At 37.5% G+C, this 22,188-nt stretch overlaps 1 protein-coding gene across 2 annotated transcripts in view; it reads left to right on the top strand.

Annotated features, from left to right (window-relative positions):
• LOC131079884 (auxin response factor 4) overlaps positions 1 to 21,925 on the top strand; it is a 70,095-nt gene extending 48,170 nt beyond the window's left edge. For both annotated transcript variants that reach the window (XM_058017926.2, XM_058017927.2), the window contains exons 10-13: positions 19,783 to 19,942; positions 20,043 to 21,097; positions 21,178 to 21,368; positions 21,597 to 21,925. In XM_058017926.2, coding sequence (XP_057873909.2) covers positions 19,783 to 19,942; positions 20,043 to 21,097; positions 21,178 to 21,368; positions 21,597 to 21,780 — 1,590 coding nt within the window. In that variant the 3' untranslated portion in view covers positions 21,781 to 21,925. The remainder of the gene's footprint in view (positions 1 to 19,782; positions 19,943 to 20,042; positions 21,098 to 21,177; positions 21,369 to 21,596) is intronic.
• Positions 21,926 to 22,188: the final 263 nt, after the last annotated feature.

Raw genomic sequence — 22,188 nt, 5'->3', positions numbered from 1 at the left:
CCTTCTTGGTTTCTTTACAAGTGGAGTTAGCATCTAGAACATGATTAGATTCATAGGAAATTCTTGGAGTGCTACTCGCATGCCCATACAAATGAAATAAGCTCACCCTTTTCTCCTTTGGAAATCAAATAAGTGTTCTATCCAAAAACCAAATGACAACCCCCTACCATTCAATGCTGGTGAAGTTGTATGTGAGTTTTTCTCTCCTTGATCTTGGTGTTTTGGTAAGCTTCTTTTCCCCTTTTCCTAGTGGTTGCTTATTCTTGCTTTTGCCATGTTTTGGGTGAAGGTTTGTATGGAGTCCATGATGCTTGCCATCCCAATGCCCTTCAATTTTGCAATGAGAACAATAGTTGTACAATTTACAGACTCAAATTAATCAGCTTCTATCCTCCTTTGAGCATGTGCTGACCTTTGTCTTCCTTTTGTCTGGGAGAGTGGCTTCTTTTCGGATTATCTTTGCTACGGGACATGAGCTTCTTAATGGTGATTGTTTTGTACATTATCCTGCTATGGCTACTTCTCCTGCAAATGGTAGTGTTGGTGTCTGTTTTATCATCTACCAAAAATTAGAATAAGATACCCAAAGGTATTCTATCCTCTCTTGAAAAATCACTGCTTATTCCAAGGTCTATATGTGCGAACAAGCGACTTTAGTGGGACAGCTACTTGGGTAGTGTATGCTGAAAATCTCAAGGGGGACTTACGTTTACGAATGTCTTTCAAGCTTCTGGACTTAGATAAATTTGTCAATTTCAGGCTCTCTCTTTTTTTGGATTTTCTGAGATTTAGACTTTCAAAAAGGGGAAAAAGGGGATAGGGTTAAGAAAGCTGATCTAAACCTACGAATTCTGGAGACGGTATTAACTGGGTGTTCTCGGGAAACCACACTTTGCTTCGCCACACTAAGGACAACTACACAAAGCGGGTGCAATCTTCAACGAGTTGTGCTTATGATCGAAATTTTGGCATACACAGGTGATAGGCTCAGACTAACTTTGCACAGTGAAATGGAAATCATCCAATCACCAAAAGTATGAGCAGAGATACACCGTTAATTAATACTTATCAAATCCTTCATTCAATTCTAACAACTTTGAAAGCAAATCTAAATTAACTTCTACTTAACGTGTTGAGGAAATTGAAACCATGCTAATCACTCAAATAGCAGAGATTACAAAGCCTTAAGAGAAAGCGCACATGCAATGTATTATTTGAAAAATGACCTTCACGCAACAATATATCAAAAACCTCACACTCTCCAAATGAGAGGAGGTAGCCTTATATAGTTTTCCAGAAAACAATGAACGACTGAGATCAAACAGTGATCAAGGGCTCAAATTGAAAGATAAAACCCTATTTAGGGTTTCCCAAAACTAACTGTCCCTCAACCAATGAGAAAATTACATTTGGGGACACTTGTCCTTGCTAAATATGAACCAACAATGAAAATAGAAGGTTGTTGCATCATGAAGTGAGCCCTTCTAGAAGCTTCCGGATAAGTCAGGTTCATTGAACCTGGACATGTTGACTTGGAACAATTTGACTGGTTGGAAGATGACGAGGCGCCACCTCAGTGTGTTGGATGTCTTTTCTGAATTCTCCAATTTGTGTGAAGAGATCGCCTAAGTATGGAAATTCGATTCTTCTTGTCGTCATCTGATTTTGATTGGGAGCTTTTTTTTTTTTAATTTCTTCAGGAGATGAAATCCTTCAAGAAGTTGGAAATTTATTTAACTTTTCCATATCTTCACCAAGTCTGAGAACTTTTCTTTCTTGATGCCTTGAGATTCTTTCACGTGCCTTGAATTCGGAGAAGAATTCCTCTAGGCCTTCGTCATAATAGCTTTTTTCCCATACTTAGCCAAATTTTGGCCATCTTTATGCTTGGACAAACCTTGCTCGTGGACTTGTCTTCAATTCTAAATTTGGCTTGGAACTCCATTTGTGCTTTTTGCGATGATCCCGCCTTCAACTACCAATTTATGTTGCACGGGAGGAGGGTAAAAAGATCTGGACAACTCCTCACAAATATGAATTGATGTGATCTAAAGTTCAGCTTTTCAGACACTCATCGCGTTTAGCCATCATCCAAAACGTTGATCAAGGGCAGACTTCCTTGATACCATGTTATTCTCATTCACTTGGGTGGACTTCATGAAGTTTGTTTCTGTTTGCACTTGAGGTAGGGCGGACTTCAAAACCTTTCCTAACAGCTCCAAGGCGGACTTTGCAACATTCATGACCTTTCTCTTTGGGCGGGGTTGAGGAGACTTGTGCGCCATTCTTGTTATTGCTTCACACTCTAAGGCGGACTTTGTTGGACTTATTTCAACCTTTATCAAAGATAAGGTGGACTTCTGAGTGTTGGGAACCATCATTTATCACCTTGGGCGGACTTTTTTAAAGGTTGGGAACCATCACATGCTGATGTAGGGTGGACTTTTTGAGAGTTGGGCACCATCTTATATTCACCACCTTGGGCGGACTTCATCCATCTTTATGGCTCATTGCTTGAGGGCGGAGTTTGTCATCTTTAAACCTTTCATTTGCAGCAGGGCGGACTTTGCTGAAGTTAAGCACTATAGACCTGCAGGTTAGGCGGACTTTCTTAACTCCAAGAACCAAGGAGGGCAGACTTTGTTCATCTCTTCATGACCCATTGCCATCACCTTCAAGGCGGACTTTGTTCCTCCTATGCACCATATTCTTTGACCAAGGGCGGACTTGAATGGCTTCTCTCCTTCTTGCACATGGCGGACTTTGTGAGTCTTGTTCTCCATCATGGGGCAGACTTTCCTTGCCTTATGCACTTGGTCTTTGTAGGAGGGCGGACTTTCTCATGTTCACACACCACTTACCATCTCCTTAGGCGGACTTTGTGAGACTTATGTACTTATGCACTTTTTACTTGCTTCTTATCTCACCTTAGGGCGGACTTTGGAGGGGTTGATGACACTTTGCCTCGAGGCGGACTTCAAGAGGAACATGATTATGCTTTTGCTTTGGACTCACCCCTAGGGTGGACTTTGAGAAACTTGAGAAACCTTAATCTTTCATTGCAAGGTGGACCTTATTTGATCCATGATCTTAGGAGGGCGGACTTTTTGCTTCCTGGCACCATGGCTATGACCTCCAAACACTTAGAAACTTCCTTCAACTTTGACAAGGCGGACTTTTTGGAGTTAGGCACCCTCACTCATCATCTTGGGCGGACTTTCTTGCCTACTTGGACCTTCGTCATGGGCGGAGTTGCTTGGGCGCACTTTGAGAAGGTTTTGGAAATCTTGGAGGGCGGACTTTACTAGCTTCATGCCACATTACTTGGGCGGACTTTGTGAGTCTCCATCATGGGGCAGAGTTTTGGAGTTCCTGACATAACATTAGACACCAAACATGATTAGCTAGACTTAGAGAAATACTCAAAAAAAACTTCAAAATTTGATAACTTCTTCAATTTTAGCCAGATTAACATGATATTTGAAACCCGTACTCAGGTAACCCATTCGGAGCGCCATGACCCCTAAAATGTAGGAACTTAGCTTTTTGCGTCAAAGCTTGAAAATTTTTGATTGCGATCGATGCAGGCCAGTGGAACCAGTGCAAACCCTAGGTCCCTACTCGGAAAAAGCAAAAAACAGACATCCCTAAAAAATAGGGAAAACTTTCTAAAAATAGCCATCCCGGAGATCGAGCCAAGAAAACCAAAAACGAAACTTCCTAAAAAATAGGAAAAAGCAAAAAACAAACTTTTCAAAAATAGAAAGTTGTCTGAATTCGCTCAAATCAATTGCGTTCTTCGTCCTTTGGCGTTTCTGGGCACTTTGACGGTGTCCAGACTCTATTATCACTTGGTTTGCAAAAATTGACTTTCAATCCTTAAGACTAAAACCGTTCAAAACTTGACAAAACTGAGCAAAACTGAAGCGGAAGGCCACGGGACACTAACAAAACCCCTAGAAAGCAGGAAAAAGGGAGGGTCCCCATTTGCAATGGGGTTATGTGTGAAAAAGGTCACTACAAGTAGGAAAAACAAGATATCTATATTCGTGTGCAACATGTATTTCCTTCACATAATTGAAACAAAGGATGGACTATTTACCTTTGGCATACCTTCCTTGATTTCCCACCTCCTAGCATTTCTCCTTCTTAGGCCCAACTAATGGTGAGTGAGGTGGAATGTAATCTCTCCTTTTCTTCTTCGTGTCTATTGGAAAGGGTAAAGTCTCCTTTTCTCCTCCCTTATTTCAAGGTGTCTCTCTCTTTGAAGGTTCCTCTTTGCCTCTTGAGGTAGAGTCTTGGTCTTCTCTAGTAGCTATGGTTGCTTCTCAAGTTTTGGAGACAACGTACACTTTGTGTAGGCTTCACGGAAACAATATTATTAGAGGAATTTTTTAAAATGCACTTTTTGAGCTGAATGAAACAAGGGATGCTTGGGTGTTTGTGGTGTATTTAGGATAAATGATTGAGTCCCCCGAGCATGTTGGGGATATCTCAATCTCCTTGTAGTCCCTAATATAGAAGGATGCCTTGTAAATGTTCCCTCTTTGAGGGAGAGGTCCTCTAATAAGTGGTGGGTTGTAGGGGGACATTTTCTCAAAGTGTCTGTGTCTCGAGAATGACCTCGCCTTGAAAAGGATTGGATTTCCTAGGGGATGGACTTCATGGACGACTAGTTTAATTAGACATCTGATGGGTCATTCTTGTTTTGGGACCTTTTAGAGTTTTGTTTTTGCATGCACAAACTCCTTTTTTGAGTGTTATCTTTCGAAGGTGCATTATATATCTTGTACTTCACATTAGTGCTTTCATTTTGTTGTAATTGTGTTTGAAAAATATAGTTTCAACTTGTTTTGATTTACAAAATGTAATATCCAAGATCAAAATCATTGGGTATATAAGGCCAAATTTTGGGGGATGCATCTTGAAGGCCTTTGAGTGTCATTCATATTGTGTGTGCAATGCTAGGCACACCTTGCTACTATTTTTGGTATGCATTCATATTCACATGTGAAATGACAATCATTTCTTACAATCCAATTGGATGAAATTAACTATTGCTCCTAGAGAGTGCATATATAGTCCCTTTTTAGTTAACAAGGTCTCCATTTGTATCTTTTAGGACAAACTTCGCCTCCAATCAATTGAGTAAGCATGCTTAGTTGCTCATCAGATTTGAGATTGTTTTTGGTTACCTTTGTCTATTACTTTCCATGGAATTTTGTCATTGCATTGATGACACCAAGTGCCCCTATGTTATTTGGTGGACCCTTTTGCAACTATTTGGTGACACCATGCTTGATGTTTCCATGGATGACACACTATTTGATGATACTAATTTTCTTGATGATGATGACGTAGAGCATGATGATTCACGTGCAACTTAATTAAATATGTTGGTGATATAATTGGTTTTGCATCTTGTTGTGACCTTTTAACACATCGCCCCATTGCAAACGGGGATGTAATGTCCCTACTTTGAAATATAATTTAATAATAACAATAATAATAAAATTAAAATACAAAAGAATAAAAAAAAATAAAAAAAATAAAAATATAAAAAAATATAATTAATTAAATTTAATTAAGTTAATGAATGGTCAAAAAACATGGAAGGAAAAATTGTGACTCCCTCAACAATGAGATATAAAAGGGAGAAGAGAACCTCATTTGAGAGGGGATAATTTGGGAATCAGAAGTGCAGATCTGATTTAAATAAGAAGTGCAGATCTAATTGTGAAAGGTTGTGTCCCTTTCAAAGGACAGAAATACTGAAGAGTTGCACTCTTCCAATGGTGAAAGGGTGTGTCTCTTGCCAAAGGGTATAAATGATGAAGAGGTGTGACCTCTCCCTCACGTTGAAAGATGTAAAGGAAAGGAATCAAAAGCATCTAGAGAGATCACCATTGATCAGATCAGATCAGAACTGTTACTAAGTTACAGACATGTACCATCTTTGTTCTTGGTGGTATGCATGGGGATGTGCTTAATATGTATGCTTAATATATGAAGCCTGATAATGTTTTTATGCAGAATTTAATGGTAATATTAATATAGAGTTTACAGATCTGGAGAAATCAGAATCGAAGCTTTGGAGCTTGCTCATATCCACATAATAATACTAGGGGAAAAGGCATCTTTCTGGTAAAGACTTTCTGAGCAATAATATTACATATATATACTGGTTGTACATAACAGCATTGGTAAATATTTGAGATAGATAATAATTAAAATTCTGTATCTTAATATTTTGAATATATATGTGTACATAAGTCTAGTTTTGGCATAATACTAGGGGGAACTGCTGTATAAGGCACCCTACATGATTATATTAGGTAGGGGAACTGCTGTATAAGGGACCCTACATGATCATACTGAGTAGGGGAACTGTTACAAATGACACCCTACGTGATCATAACAAGTAGGGGAACTGTTACATAAGACACCCTACATGATCATAACAAGTAGGGGAACTGTTATATAAGGCACCCTACCTGACCTTAATGAGTAGGGGAACTGTTATATAAGACACCCTACATGACCTTAATGAGTAGGGGAACTGTTGTATAAGACACACCACATGATCATGCTTGAATAATTAAACAAGACACCCTATCAACCCTGTATGATAGCATACAGTATTGAGGTTGTCTCGATCATAAATTATCACTGATTCTATTATATAAGTCTCTTTTATGCTCTACTTAGTCATTTCTGCATATAGTCTTTACGTGGTTATTTCTTTATGTAATTTGTATGTATCTTTCTGACCTTGTTTTTGCAGGTTATCTACAGCAGGGGCTAAGGTATTTCCCTAAACCCTTAACCTAAGAACAAAAATAAAAAAACCATAATTAAAGCACTTGATAAATAGGGGACATTACAGGGGACCCCTCTTTTGGCTTTCCGCGTCCTAGGGTTTTGGTAGCATGGCTGGTAATTTTGAGCTTTTAGTGTCCGAGTCTGAAGTTTTGAAATGTGATCATGCCTAATTGCTATTAGGGTTTTGTAAATTTGTATAGGATCAAGTGTGTAAAATGTTAGATCTTGTGGAGATCCTAAATTTTGTCCAAGTGTAGACGAGTTTTAAACGTTCAAGTCGGTGATATTTTAGTGTTTGAGAATTTTAAGGTCCTTTAGGGTTGTTTTCTCGCTCCCAGGAGGCAATTCAAGTTAAACTTGCACTTTATCCTGATGAAATTTCTTTTGTCTCGCTCAAATTTTGGTGAATTCGCTTAAGTCCCGATGAGTTTTATTGAAAATTTGAAGTGTCTAGATGATTTTGAGTGGTTAAATCGTTAAATTCCTGATGAAAATCCATGTTTAAGGGTCTAAACGTCAAAATTCCTGATGGGGGGTGCTTTTCCCCCACTCAAAATCCTGATGGGATATGAATTTCCACTAGATTTCCGATGGATCCCATTTCTCCCCCATTCAGATTCCTGATGGAGGGCGATTTTCCACTAGGGAAGGTAAAATTTGACTAAGTGTTGGGAAATCCTCCTGATGACCCACCTGTTTCCTCTGGAGTGCAAATGACTTTGAAATTCATGTTCCTGATGCATATCGATTTTCCACAAGGGCAGTTAATGATCAAATTTTAAGGATTTTTATGCAGATAACTGTTCCTGATGCAGGGGGAATTTCCCCAAGGCAATTTTAATGGGATTTTGATCTGGATGACCATCTAGATAGGGGTTGATTTTCCCCCAAGGTGATTTTTGAGACTTAAGTGATTAAAATGAATTGAATTTTGATTCCAGATGGATGGCGATTTTCCTTTGGAGACATTTTTGTGCAGATGTGATGAATTTTGATTGGGATTTTTATCCCAAAGAGGGGCGATTTTTCCCCACAATGCAAGTTTTAATAATTTAATAAGTTCTATTTGGATTTTTTTAATCCAAATGTGGGGCAATTTTCCCCCAGGGGTCAAAGTTGGTTAAATTTTTGAAAATATTAACAAGTGGGCCCCAAATTTAATTGTTTTTGCAATGACTAATGATTATTTAAAAATAAAAAACAATTAATTAATGACTTGCAACAATAATTAAATAAAAAATACTTTCTAGAAGCAAGTCGATTTTCCTAGGCAAGCTATAAAAGCAAAGTTTTATCCCACATTGCTTGTGTGGTGAAAACTCAAAGTGAAAACAAGTTTAAAAGAGGGTGGCCAGCATTAAAATATTATTATATTTGTTGAATGTTGTGTCTAAGTGGCTGATTTGGGTGACTTTTCTAGCTAGGCGATTTTTTTGTGAAGTGTCATTATGACACCGTTGGAGCTGAAGTTTGCAGATTGAAGATCACTTTCTTCCCAATCGGACTTGGGCAATATTTTTTGAGGGCCATTGGAGCAAGTTTAGAGGGCGATTTTCATACTTGGGCGATTTTTCCTTGGGTGGCGCCACTCCTGTAGCTAGGCGATTTTTGTTTAGTGGAATTTCCCTCCATTTTGGAGTGACACATTTGTATTTGAGAGGCGCCATTGCTAGGAGTTTGCTGTGATTTGTTTCAGACCTGCATTTTCCTCCATTGCTGAAGGTGGTCAGACCTCCATTGTTGGCTGGAAACACAATTTTCAGACTTACCTTTCACCTGCTAGTTATCCACACTAAGGCGATTTTGGTTGAAGACTATTTTGGGGAGTTTTAAGGGCATTTTCAGAGGTCACCATTGATGTTGCAGGTCTGATACACCATTGTTATAGGATGTCCTCAGACTTGAACTTCATTTCCAGCCACCTTCTTATTTGGGCGACTTCATTGAGAAGACATTTTATTGTCATTTTCTGGGTTTATCATCATTGTTTGAGGTGCTGGTAAGTCTGAAACCTCATTTTTCAGACTTGTCTTCAGACTGATTTTCTTTTATCAGCCCTCCATTGTTGCCCGGATTTGATTGTTTTGACCTTGGGAAGATTGTTTTCATCATACATTTGCATTCTACATGGCTGCAACATTGTTTAAGTGATCGATTTTAGGTGTTGCAGGTTGTCTTCAAACTTATTGGCAGCCATTAGTAAGCTTGGAAGGGTGTCTTCAGACATTTTCTAATTGAAAATCAGACTTTTCACACCTTTCCTAAGACGTTTCCAGATTTGGTATACTCCTTTGAACCTTAATTTTGATAAATTTTCTGAGTATGCTATTGTCTTCAGACTTAGTTAAGTTTGAAAATTATGATTTCTAGAGGTTTTATGAGGGTTTTAATCCTATTCTTATCAATTTATGTTCTATTTTCGGAATTCGTTAGAATGTAGATGACATTCTTGATTTCCATTCCTACAAAGTGTTCAAATAATTAAAATCAGAACTTATCTAATTCTGAAAATAGCTATCTGGATGAATTTTCCGAAGTTATTGAATTCCAGCTTCATACAGGTACAATGTCGAAATTTAGAATTGGAGTTCGGAAGGAGCAATTGAAGATTGTCCAAGAGGGATTCTATCCGGAATCCAAGTTGTCATCCAGATGGAAGGGGATCACAAACACGAATATGCACTTCCTGAATATGGAGCAGATGCGGCAAAGGATGTAGGGAACAAGGAACCAGATTCCCTCTCCTACCTATGTGAATATCATAAGGAGTGGTATCTATCATGCCACCGGATTTCCACAATCCATACAGTGCAGCGAGTTGATCTTGGAATGCGCAAGGCATTACGATCCTCTCTCCAGAATGATCAAGACTCTCGAAGGGGTGACCATTGCCTACCTTGCTGAGGACGCTATTGCCTACCTTGCTGAGGACGCTATTGCCAAAGCGTTTGGAATGATAGGACAAAGGATGAGTATGAGGTGAAGTATAAATCGAAGGCAGACACATGCAAGACCGCTGTAAAAAAGAGTGGATGATTGAGCCAAGGCCTCATCATTCCAAGGCATCCAAGACACTCGTGTGCACGAGTTTGAAGGAGGAATATAGCGATTTGTTATTCTTATTGAACCGAGTGATGGGTATGCCACAAGGTTCATTATAAGAAGGATGGATGTTCTATTTTATCCAGGATTGTTTGAGAGGAACGATGATCAATTGGTCAAAAATCATCAAAGACAATCTGGATTTCCAGTTGAAAAATGTGCAAAGATCCAATTCATTCGCCATGACTTCTTGCCTTGTGTATATACTTGCACGATTTGTCACATACAAGGGATTGATATGCAGAGGTGAAGTCGGGAATGGACAAGGGCAATACAGAAGCTATGAATGCTATCCATAGTTGAGCATGTATAAAATTGAAGATTACAGGAGGGTGAATGATATGCATTCACCATGCATATTACGAGGATGTTGCAAGGCGGAATCCACAAAAGGTTGTCCAAGGAGGCAACATAATTGATTGAACAATATGGATCATGGTACATACTGTTTCCCACTTTCACATACCTAATGATTCTGGGATTCCAATCCGAACCTTACAAGCTTCCTAGGTATCCGACAGACAGGATGATCCTATTGGAGGTGGTGAGACAACTTATGGAATTTGATTTCATCCAGAAGGAGAAGCTGTTACAAGTGCAGTTGCCGTTGCACCAAAAGATAGACCTGTTAATGCTCGATACAACCACTAAAGTAATAGAATCCACAAGAGGCGGTTTAGCCATTTCACAAACCTGAGCGCTGCACAACACAAGGAGACCAAGGGCGCACACCTTGCAACAATGACGGGATGGAGATGACTGCTATTCCTAATTGGCTAATGAAGAGCATGGAGAAAAGTAAGAAGATGATAGAGGCGCAACCCATTGATGATATTGATGACTACCTAGCTAGGAGCAATCAGGAAAAAGAGCCTAGGAGGGATGAGATACTTTCACACGTGGCTAGAGATGAAATTGGAATGCGGATTGCACATGTGGTGATGTGACTATGGATGCAACTACTCCTATGGATTTCCAGATCACTTCAGTTCCCCTTGGACGAACTACAAAAGAACAAGAGTTCCAGGAACTCAATGATACAGTTCGGGTTTTATCAATGCAAGGGTGGATAGGGAGATTGAAGAGAAAGAGAAGTATAAAGAAGAGAATATCAGACTTAGGGAGTATATTTTAGGGATAAGGCGCGAGATTCGTGCCTTTGTTTCCCCTATTGCACTTGATCGTGTACTTCATACTGATTATGAGGCAGCGAGGGCTACACTCTCAGAATTGGGAAAATGAATTGTAGATGTGAAAAGACAGGTGGATGATTTCCTTACTCAGTTTGTCCAAGCATTTGATACGACAACGATGCTTATATTCAGGATACAACATTTGGAGGGAGTTTGGGATGAGTTCCAGCCTATTTAATAGAGGACTATTCCATGCCTCAGAGTTTTGAAGAGGATTGCTATGTCCACATTGATCAGGGAAGGAGTTGTGCATGATGGAGACAAATATGATTTCTGTGGTTGGTATTGTTCATTGGCCATGAAGAAATCCATATATGAGCACACGCATGGATTGTGTAGAGATGAAAGGATCAATTTAAGATATACAATCAAAGATCCTTACATCTATTGAGGAGTTATTGGGAGTGGACGTCAATGATGCCAGCGGTCTACACTTAGCAGAGTTGAGAGATAAAATGAAGTTCATGTACTTCAATAAGTTGGATTCTTTGAAGAAGAATCAGATAGATGATTTGGTTTCCTTGCTGATTCATGTCCATAATTCGCAGAAGCTTATGCCAGATTGGGAGAACACTTTAGATGCTTGTTCCGATGCATTGGATGTGATTGATGTGCAACAAGATGCTTTGCCTAGCATTTCCATGGAGGTTAGATTCTGTATTGGCTAGATTCTTGGAATATGCTGTGAGAGAAAGAGATGCAGACCAGAATCTTCTAGAAGATTCCCTATTTGATGATTAGGCATTATTTCGTTGAGCCATATGTTGGTGGCTCTGTTTTTGATGTAAACCCTAATTAGGGCAACTTTAGGGCATTGTTGGCATGATCTTGGCCCTTGATTTTGGTTAAATCTTGGCTATCCATTTCATTTGAGGCTCTAATAAACTTCATTGCCTCTCATTTGTAAGAGAGATTTTTGAGAATTGTCAGTATATGCTGCAAATTTGAATACAAATCATTGTTCGACTTGATAGTGATTTTTGTTTAAGTGTTGTGTGCATTTGAGGTTCTCAATTCCTCCACGTTAGATTAGAAATTTAGATTAGAATTTGCTTTCAGCTTTAGAATATAATTCCTAAACCCTATTCCTTTTGCTCTTTTGTAGAAATCTTTGTTAGATTAGACCAAGAGCTGAATTGCAAAATCCTAAGTCATCGGCATTCCTATTCCAAATCCGATTCATGAGAAGTCTCCATATTGAACAATTATGTAAGTCCCCAAGTGAAAACAACATTATCACATCAAGCCATTGAGTTATCCACATGTCAAGAACTAACCGTAGAAACCTTGGAATCATTATATGAACTTCTAGTGATCTTAGCATAGAAGGTGATTTTGTTCAAGAGAGGGTAAAATACTTTGGTATTTTATTCTGTGTTCGTATGTGCATAAAAAACACATCAACACGTCTATTGACATTTCTTTGTAGTCTCACATCAAAAGCCACCTTTGTTGGAATTCCTACTTGTGCAACATTGGTTGCCTATTTGTAGAATCTCAATTTGATGATTGTCCCCACTTCTTGGAGGACATTATTCTTTTGTTGAGGAGAGTTCTCATGATCCATCTTGCCTTGTAAATCCTGTTTTTTGAGTGGAAACATCAAGGGTGCCTACTGCAGACCGTCCTATTGTGGTGTACATTACTCCATAATGTCCCCTAATGGGATATTCCTATATTTTTGCCCAAGCACCTTGTAAATGCACAGATCTGCTGTTTATATCAATCCGATCTGCTGTCTATGCTCATAGATATGTGTGTATGAAAATCCTTTCTATTCCATCAGGTCTGATCTTTGGTTATTGATTTAATGTTTCCTCTTCTTTTCCTTCAATTCTTCCAAATTTTTTTATAATTCTAATTTAGGTCTGCTCCTAAATCTGCTTTTAATGCTTAAGATATTTTGTTCTATTCCATGGATCCCTTCCTTCTCAAATGAAAACTTCTCCCCTTTATATCCTCCAATGTGAGGGAGAGTCACACCTCTTCATAATGGTCTCAACCTATGTTACCTAGGGATGCATCCCCGGGCTAAAATCCCCTGTCCTCGTATCGCGGACATTTCGGGGACTTGGGGATGGCTAGGGGACGCCCCCCACCATAAATGTCTCGGAAACTTGGGGACGATAGTGATTCTCAAAAGGGACTTCCCCCCGTCCCCAATATGGTTGGGGAAGTGATTCTCAAAGGGGATGTCCCGTCGTCCCCAACATGGTTGGGGACATCTATGATGTCCCCTAACCGTCCCGGGGTTTCCTAGCACATTTAAAAAAAAAAAGACTCAAATGCTCAAAAAGAACATTTTTTAATTTTATTATAGGTCTGTAAAATTGGATTTCCACTAATATGACAGGTAAACATATCTGAACCTTTTCCAAAAGCACTTAGAAATAATGAGCAGCAGCCTGGCAATAAATCTCACAAACACTTAGAACTCGGTAGTGAATTAAAAAGTGGTTGCAGGTCTGCAATATTGGACTTTTCACTGATATGAAAGGTAAACAGGTCTGAATCATAGACAAAAGCACTCAGAAATATGAATAACAACTTGGTAATGAATTTCACAAACACCCAAAACTTTGTAGTGCATAAAGAAGCGGTTCTAGGTCATAATAGTAATGGAAGACTATCAAAATATCCTCCAATTAGAAAGAAACAATGAACTACATGCAAACAATTGCTGGCATATCGACAATGAATTTTCAATTATGAATGCACATTGAGTATTGACAATGAATTCTGAATTATGAATGCATATTGAGTATTGACAATGAATTCTGAACACAAATGTGGTATGTTAAGGTTCTATAATGTACGTATAGCTGTTTTATCCATGTTTTCATATTAATATAATGTATATATACATGTCATTTGAACATTTAAATTTCCCTATATATTTTAAATTTCCCCTATATTTTATATAGCCGTACCCTTTGCCATCCCCCTGCCGTCCCCAAAATTGGCAAAAAAATTTGTCGTCCCGGAAACTTGTCCCACCGTCCCCTGCTGTCCCTGTCCCGGAAACTTGAGCTAATATGGGTCACAACCTTTCATAGTTACCACCCTTTGAAAGAGTCACAACCCTTCATCATTGCTGCCCCTTTGAAAGAGTCACTTCCTTATCTTCTTCCCATAAATGCTTCCTTAATTCCTTTGCTCCCTTCTTTCTTCCTTCATCCCTTTTCTCTCCAAATGAAATTCTCTTCTCTCCCTTTTATATCTCATGTTTGAGGGAGTCGCAACTTTTCATTTCACGCCTTTTGACCATTCATTAAACTTAACTAAATTCTAATTTATTACTATTATTTATTAATAAATCCTATTTCAACAAGGGGACATTACATACCTTTTGGGATGATCCATCTATAATGTCCCCTTTTGGGATATACCTAAAATTTGCCCAAAAATAACAATAACAATAACACAGTTTATTTACAAGAGTATTCTTTCACTAAATTACACAATAGTAATTGAATTTAGGAAAATAATCCATGGATCCTTTAGATATTTTGTTCTATTCCATGGATCCTTCCTTCTCAGATGAAAACTTCTCCCCTTTATATCCTCCAATATGAGGGAGAGCCACACCTCTTCATAATGGTCACAACCTTTCACAGTTACCACCCTTGGAAAGAGTCACAACCCTTCATCATTGCTGCCCCTTTGAAAGAGTCACTTCTTTATCTTCTTCCCATAAATGCTTCCTTAATTCCTTTGCTCCCTTCTTTCTTCCTTACTCCCTTTTCTACCCAAATGAAGTTCTCTTCTCTCCCTTTTATATCTCATGTTTGAGGGAGTCACAACTTTTCATTTCATGCCTTTTGACCATTCTTTAAACTAAACTAAATTTAAATTATATTAAATTTTATATTTATTCTTTTATATTTTAATTTATTATTATTATTAATTAATAAATCCTATTTCAACAAGGGGACATTCAATACTCTTTGGGATGATCCATCTGTAATGTCCCCTTTTGGGATATACCTGAAATTTGCCCCAAAATAACAATAACAATAACACAATTTATTCACAAGAGTATTCTTTCACTAAATTACACAATAGTAATTGAATTTAGGAAAATAATCTGTTAACATTAAACAAAATAATAATGAAGACTCTTATCGTAAACATGCACACTATAGCTGATTCCTAATAACCAACCATATTAGAAACTTAAGGGGAAAGCACAGTAGGGCGCTGGGAGACTATCCTCCTCAACTAAGCCCTAGAGTGTTGAATGACCAATCAAGTCAATCCTACCACTTGGCCCACAAGTAATCCAACTCAATGGGTGGTCTACTTAATTGAGGGGACCCGTACTCCTGCATCTCCCAATCATGTTTCGTTGTCTGTTTCCTAATATGATTGCTTTATGGAAATTAATAAAATAATTATTAATGTTCCTTGGATATTCAATAAGTAAATGAAAGATTCATAAAAGATTTCATAATAAACAATAGATTCCACCATGTTGCATAACACACTCTGCTAAATACAAAATGGCTGCTTTATTTCTGAATTCTATTCGGATCTCTGAATTACTGATCTTGTGTGATGCCTTCCACCATTGCTGCTTTCTCTCTTTTATATTCTTCATGATGGGAAGGGACACAACCTTCAGTCCTGAAAAGACACCAATCGCTGCCCTTCACTTGCAATCTGCTGTCCTTTTCACTTGCAACCGCTGCCCTTTCACTTGTAACCACTGTCCTTTCACTTGAAATCGCTGTAGTTAAGGATAACAAAGGTTGCTTCATATAATAATTTCCACCACCAAAGATTAATATCTCTCAAGGAAAAGCCGACCAATAAATGATTAATTCCTTTGCTTTCCTTATAAGGGCGATCTATCTGGTTATTATTTATTATGTTATCCTTGTTTTCTTATGTGGGGGGGGTGGGGAGCATGACACCATCTCCATTTATAGTTACTCTTTGATGGCAACTTTGTCATAGATTATGTTTAGGATGTATTCGTCACCATATTTTAAAGAGTAACTTGAACTTGTTCTAAACTCTCTATTTTTTTTTCCATCATATACTCTTCTAGAGTGGGGACACTATTAGTGTGCATGTTCAACCATGTCTCTTCCTAAGGGAAGGAATGCTATTCGATGCAAGTAGAATTCTTTATCATCTAGTATTGTCCATCTTCATCTAGTTCTAGTGTAGATTGCTGAGGGTGTGGGATGCTACACCTGGGGGTGATAGCTTCCTCTCTTCTTTAGGGGGCTATCTCTCTCGTCGGGAGGGATTATTATTTTATAGATGAGCACCTAACCTGATACTATTTTGTTAGTAACCATTTTATTCACATAAGTTGTGCTTAAGGGGTGTTGGTGTAGTTATGCATTTAGTACACATAATTATGGATTTATTACACCTTAGGTTATGCTTAGGTAATTTGTTTATATAGGTTTAGCTATGCTTCTCTTTTGAAGAGTGAATCTCATTTTATAAATGTTACACTTGTTTTTTGGAGTCATCTCTTTCCTTAGGAGTTGTGCTTCTTGAAGAGAGTTGTCATTTTCATCTCCTTGCATTTTCTATAAATGCGTTGTGATTATAAATATTGTACACACCTTTTTGAACATAATAGCTGATTTTTGTTTATTGTATATTGAGTCTTATCTTAATTCTTTGAGCAACAAGGTTGTTTGTGAATAGATTCAAGCATTTGTTTTGAGTAGAGATTTCATGCAATTATCTGAAATCTTACAAGATGATGTTAGTCACCCAAGTTGTGCTTAAGTAGGGGGGTTGGTGTAGTCAAACATTTATTACACGTATGGATTTATTACACCTTATAATATGCTTAGGAATTTTGTTTACTTTTTAGTTATGGCTCTTTTTTGGAGAGTGAGTCTCACTTCATAGATGTTACACATGTTTTCTTTGGAGTCACCTAATTCCCTTGGAGTTGTGCTTCTTGAAGAGTGAGTTGTCATTTTCAGCTCCTTGTATTTTCTATAAATGCAATGTCATTTCAAATATTGTATACACTTTTTTGAATAGAATAGCTGAGTTACGCTTATTGCATATTCACTCTAGGTTAATTGTCTGAGCAACAAGGTTATTGTGAATAGCTTCAAGTCATTTGTTTTTGGGTAGAGATTTAATGCCATTATCTGAAATATTACAAAGATGATGTTACAAGGAAACAGCTTGGTCAGGTCCAAGAGATCACAAACTCTTGCAGAAGAGACATAAAACTGCTTTTATGACACATTAGCCATGCAGATGAACTGGGCAATGGTTTTGTCATTATTCTTGAGCAAGTATTGATTACAGGCATACCTTTCTCAGAGCAACCCGAACAAGAAATATTTTGGGATATCTATGGAATCATCAATTTTATTTAGGACCACCTTTGAAGAGTGCAAATGTTCATCCCCCAAACCAAAAGAAGAAATAAATATCCACTAGAGCCAAAAATGACGTTGACATTGCCAAGAGTCTTTCAAGATTATTTAATCTATGTCCATAAGGCATGTTTAGTGGGCCAGAGGCCCATGAATCAACAAGCTAGGGTTCTCTGTTTGAGCTTAGCATCTTATTCTTTGTTTTCTGCTAGTTGTCCCTGTTCCTTCTCCAGGCCCGATATGTTGCAACTGAGGTTGCACCTACTGGAAAAATGGACTTCTTAAACATTTCAACCAGGGTCTTGCTAATTGCAATTGATTCCTTGCACACGGATATGGATACAGATATTCGTAAGGCCATTTTTTGAAGATCCCCAATATGGATACGGCGGGATAGGACATTAATAGAAACACACATTCACATATTTTTAACACAATTTTCTAAGTTAGTAGAGGAGATTTTCATTACTTAAAAAACAATATGGACACATAATTGCTATATAAACAATTATAAGTTGATTTATCAATTTACATTATACAAAAAAAAATACAAACCAGGACCTATAATAAAATTAACAATAATGTCATTTAAATCTTCATTAAAATAAAGTAAATTTAAATATAAATTAAAAAATAAAATTATCTAAATATATTAAAAATAAAAAATTTTAATATAAAAATCTAAATATTAAATAATATTCTAAGCTTAAAAATAAATATTCATTTTCACATTTACTTCTTTAATGTTAATAAAAAAATTAAAAACAATAATGAAATAAGTAAATATTAATTACAATAAATATTAAAATTTAAATATTAATAATTTAGTAAAGAATAAGTGTAAGAAATTTTAGTTATATGTAAAGAATAAATTTTGATTTCTATAAATGTCTAATGTCTAAGGCTGTAAGCAACATAATATAAATATTAAATTATAAACAATGAATTTTTTATATCTGTAAAAATTAGAACACAAAAAAAATAGTCCAGTTGTGCTGGAAGAAGACCCAAAAAAATGGCTGGCTGAAATAGAAAAAGAAAAAATTATACGAATGAAGTTTTTTTAAATTAAGTTTAGGAAGGCTCACATCAAACTTCTTAAAAATCAAATCCCACAATATCTGACACAGCTGGAAAATTAGCATTTTTTGAGCATGTGGTTATGGTATCCGACGCATATGTGAGATGTATTATACCTGTATCCGATGCATATCTGAGATGTATTGTTTTTTCTTTTTTGGGAATGTGGGTAGAGGCGTGGGCCGATCCGGCTATTCTGATTCCTTGTGCTGACTGAGGTTTGCATTTGGTCAACATTCTGCCACATGCAATCATTGGATACATATTCAAGCCCAAAATAAAAAAGCTGTGGCTATAATAAAGAACATATAACATGAATCAATAATGAAATTGAAAATCAGAAACTTCTGTCTTCCCTATTTTTCAGTTTAACTTTTCAATCAATTTGTTTTCAAACTCTATCAACTTTTCTTCAGCAAATAGATGTATGCCAAATGACTAATATGGAAAACTGGTAATGGACCTCAAGCCTCTGAAATAAATTGGAATCCTATGCAAAGATCTCAAACCTCGTAACTTTTATTTCTATATAACTATCTTCACATTGTCCCTTTTTCAATGAACTCCCACATTCATATATAAGATTCAGTGCTATAGATGTCTGTAACCAATGTTTAGATTTACCCTATCGATACTTAGAGGCTAAGTCACAAGGTTCGAATTCGAATTCGAATTCGACAGCCATGAAATTCGGATGAAATTCGACAAGGGAAAAATTCGAAAAAAAATTCGGATAAAATTCGCCTTCTATAATTTTGTTTATTGTTGGAAGAAAATCCGAGGGCAACCCAGCAGTTGCAGACACCCATGACCCAATAGATACAAAGCATATACAAAGAATACCCACGACCAGCTGAGTTGTGTTTAGAGGTGGATAGCAGTGCTTTATAGAGGAAATTCGATTAAATTCGTTTTTTTTTATAGAAGTTTGAAATTCGATTAAATTCGAACCTCATCCATGAAAATCGCCGTATCCTGTGACTTAGCTTAGAGGTATACATCCTTTTCATCTTGTTTCAACATGTTTCTTATCAAATTAGATCACATTAACAAACATCTTCCACACATAAATTCTGCTGGTTTGTTATCTCTCGAGTTATTTATATGACATGCAAATAGGTCTTGACAATTTTCACTACTGATGCTTAAGGAAAATGCTCTTGAAAAGTATATTATGACCATTTCATGAATATCTCCCTACTTTTATTGTTTTTATATAGGTTAGGTGGGATGAACATGCGGCACATGAAAGGCAGGAAAGAGTGTCTCCTTGGGAAATTGAGCCATTTAATTCCACAACAGGGTTGAATCTGCCTGGTCCAAGAATCAAAAGACTTAGGACAAGTTTTCCATCAGCATCAACAGATTTGCCTATCCCGGGTGCACTTTTTGGATTGCAAAAAACCTTTACTAAATGGATTTAAAATTTTAATGTTTATCAGGAATTCATTTAATAGTGATATTGCTTTTCCTTTTGCAGATGGGGATGGTTTATCAGACTTTGGAGAATCTTCAAGATTCCAAAAGGTCTTGCAAGGTCAAGAAATTTCACCTCTAACAGTCCCTTTTAGAGGTGATGGAAAGGATTTGACGAAATGTCAAGTTTGGGATTATAAGGCACTGGATGATGCAAGGGAATTCTCTGGAGGATCAAGGAGGACTGGACATGAAATCTGGCCTCCGTCTGGAAGATCTCGTGTTTCCTCTTCAGATTTATACTATGAAAAACAGAAATCCGGGGGGCTATATGGATTTGAAGCTATGCGCTCCTTAGATTGCCCATTTGCAGAAAGACCAGATGCAACTCAGCAACATCAAAGATACATTGCACAAGGCAGAGACAATGCCATTTCACTTCCTTCAAATGCAGTAGTTCCGACTGCACTGTATTCTTTGCCTTCCTCCTCTCTTAAGTTACCTCAAGTAAACAATTCAGAAATGAAGCTTTCTTTATCATCTCCAAAATCTGTGATAGGTGCTTGTCAAAAAAGTGATTTATGCTGGGAGTTCTGGCAACCTTGTTCTTCTGGTCAAAGTTCATCACAAACTGCTGTTCCCAAAATGGAAGCTCGGCAGCATGCTTCCTCAAGTTCTCCTTGCTTGTCAGAGGACACTGAAGGTGCTTCAAGGGAAGCAAATTTTTCTTCAGAGTATCCTTTAAGGGCACCGAGGCAGTTCTCATTTGAGCGAGAGAAGCTTGCTTTAGAAATATCTCATTCTCAGAAACAAAACAGGAGCAAAGTGAAAGGAGAGCAGAATTGCAAACTCTTTGGATTTTCCTTGCCTAAGGTTTCTGCTTGTGAAGATGATGCTTTCAATGGTAGAGTTCCTAAAGATGTTAGTTCAGATGGTTCACATGTATCATTGGATAATGCGCCTTTCCACGCAATGCATTCCAAAGACCATGACCATCTAGAGAAAACGGTACAAGAGTCATGCGGTCATCAAGAAACTCCCAGAGCCTCAGATCAAGAAATATCTTCTGTTACCAAAGTTAAAAATTCAATTCAAGCTTATGGGCGCAGTTGTACAAAAGTAAGCTCTTATTTACCTATTTCTCCTTAGATACTCAAGAGGCTAGTTCACAGTGCTAAAGTGTGACGTTCCTGATACAGGTTCATAAACAAGGGAATCCTGTAGGAAGGGCAGTTGACCTGTCAAAACTTCATGGGTATGATGAGCTGATTCATGAACTAGAGCACCTTTTCAGCATGGATGGTTTATTAAGCTGCCCTGAAAAGGGATGGCATGTTGTTTACACGGATAATGAAGGTGATATGATGCTTGTTGGAGATGATCCCTGGAAGTAAGTACCCTTGTCAGAGATGAGTGGAGAGCAATTTATATGTCATCTTGTTTTATATAGGCAATACCTCGAATTCACACTAGTGTATTTGAGGTTTTAAATGCAAATTTTTATGCATCACATGATCATTGAGCTTTGAAGATATCATTGATTTCTTCTTACTGGCATTAGGAGTCTCTATCTTGTTCCATCTTGTAATTATATTGTTTCCTGTTGCACTGTCTGCAGGGAATTCTGTAATATAGTCTGCAAAATACTGATATATACTCAGGAAGAGGTGCAGAAATTAACACCGAACATATTTAGTGAAGATGCTCAGAGCTGCTTTGAGCAGCAGCCTACTGTTCTCGAGGTTTCAAAGTGTTCGATTGATGGACAGGATTCTTCTTCCCCGCTCTTAACAGGAATCTAATTGTTCCATAAATCATTTCAATAATTTTAGGGATAGACTAACCTATGTGATGGCATGGCTATAGGCCGATATTATATTTCTATGTTTTAGCTATGGATATTTCTTGTTATAAAGATACTTAATTAAAGCAAGGCATTTCTTAGTAGTTTTGAATGTGGTGGCTTTTACATATTTATTTTCGGCAATTATGGTTCAGGTTGATTGAGATGTTTAACTTTGTGGACTGAGCAATGGGACACAAGGCAGATGATTGTCATTCTATCCAAGGTTCTGTTGTCCTGCTATGTGTTTAATTTACATACTTTATGCTCCATTTTAATGTATTTAATTCTTAACTATTCAATTCAAGTCATGATATGGACATTTGATGGGCAACTTGCCCGAGTTTGTAACCTTCCATTGTAGTAT

This window comes from Cryptomeria japonica, chromosome 10 (assembly GCF_030272615.1).
Source record: "Cryptomeria japonica chromosome 10, Sugi_1.0, whole genome shotgun sequence".
Lineage (NCBI taxonomy): Eukaryota > Viridiplantae > Streptophyta > Pinopsida > Cupressales > Cupressaceae > Cryptomeria > Cryptomeria japonica.
This window is presented reverse-complemented; position numbering and strand designations above follow the sequence as displayed.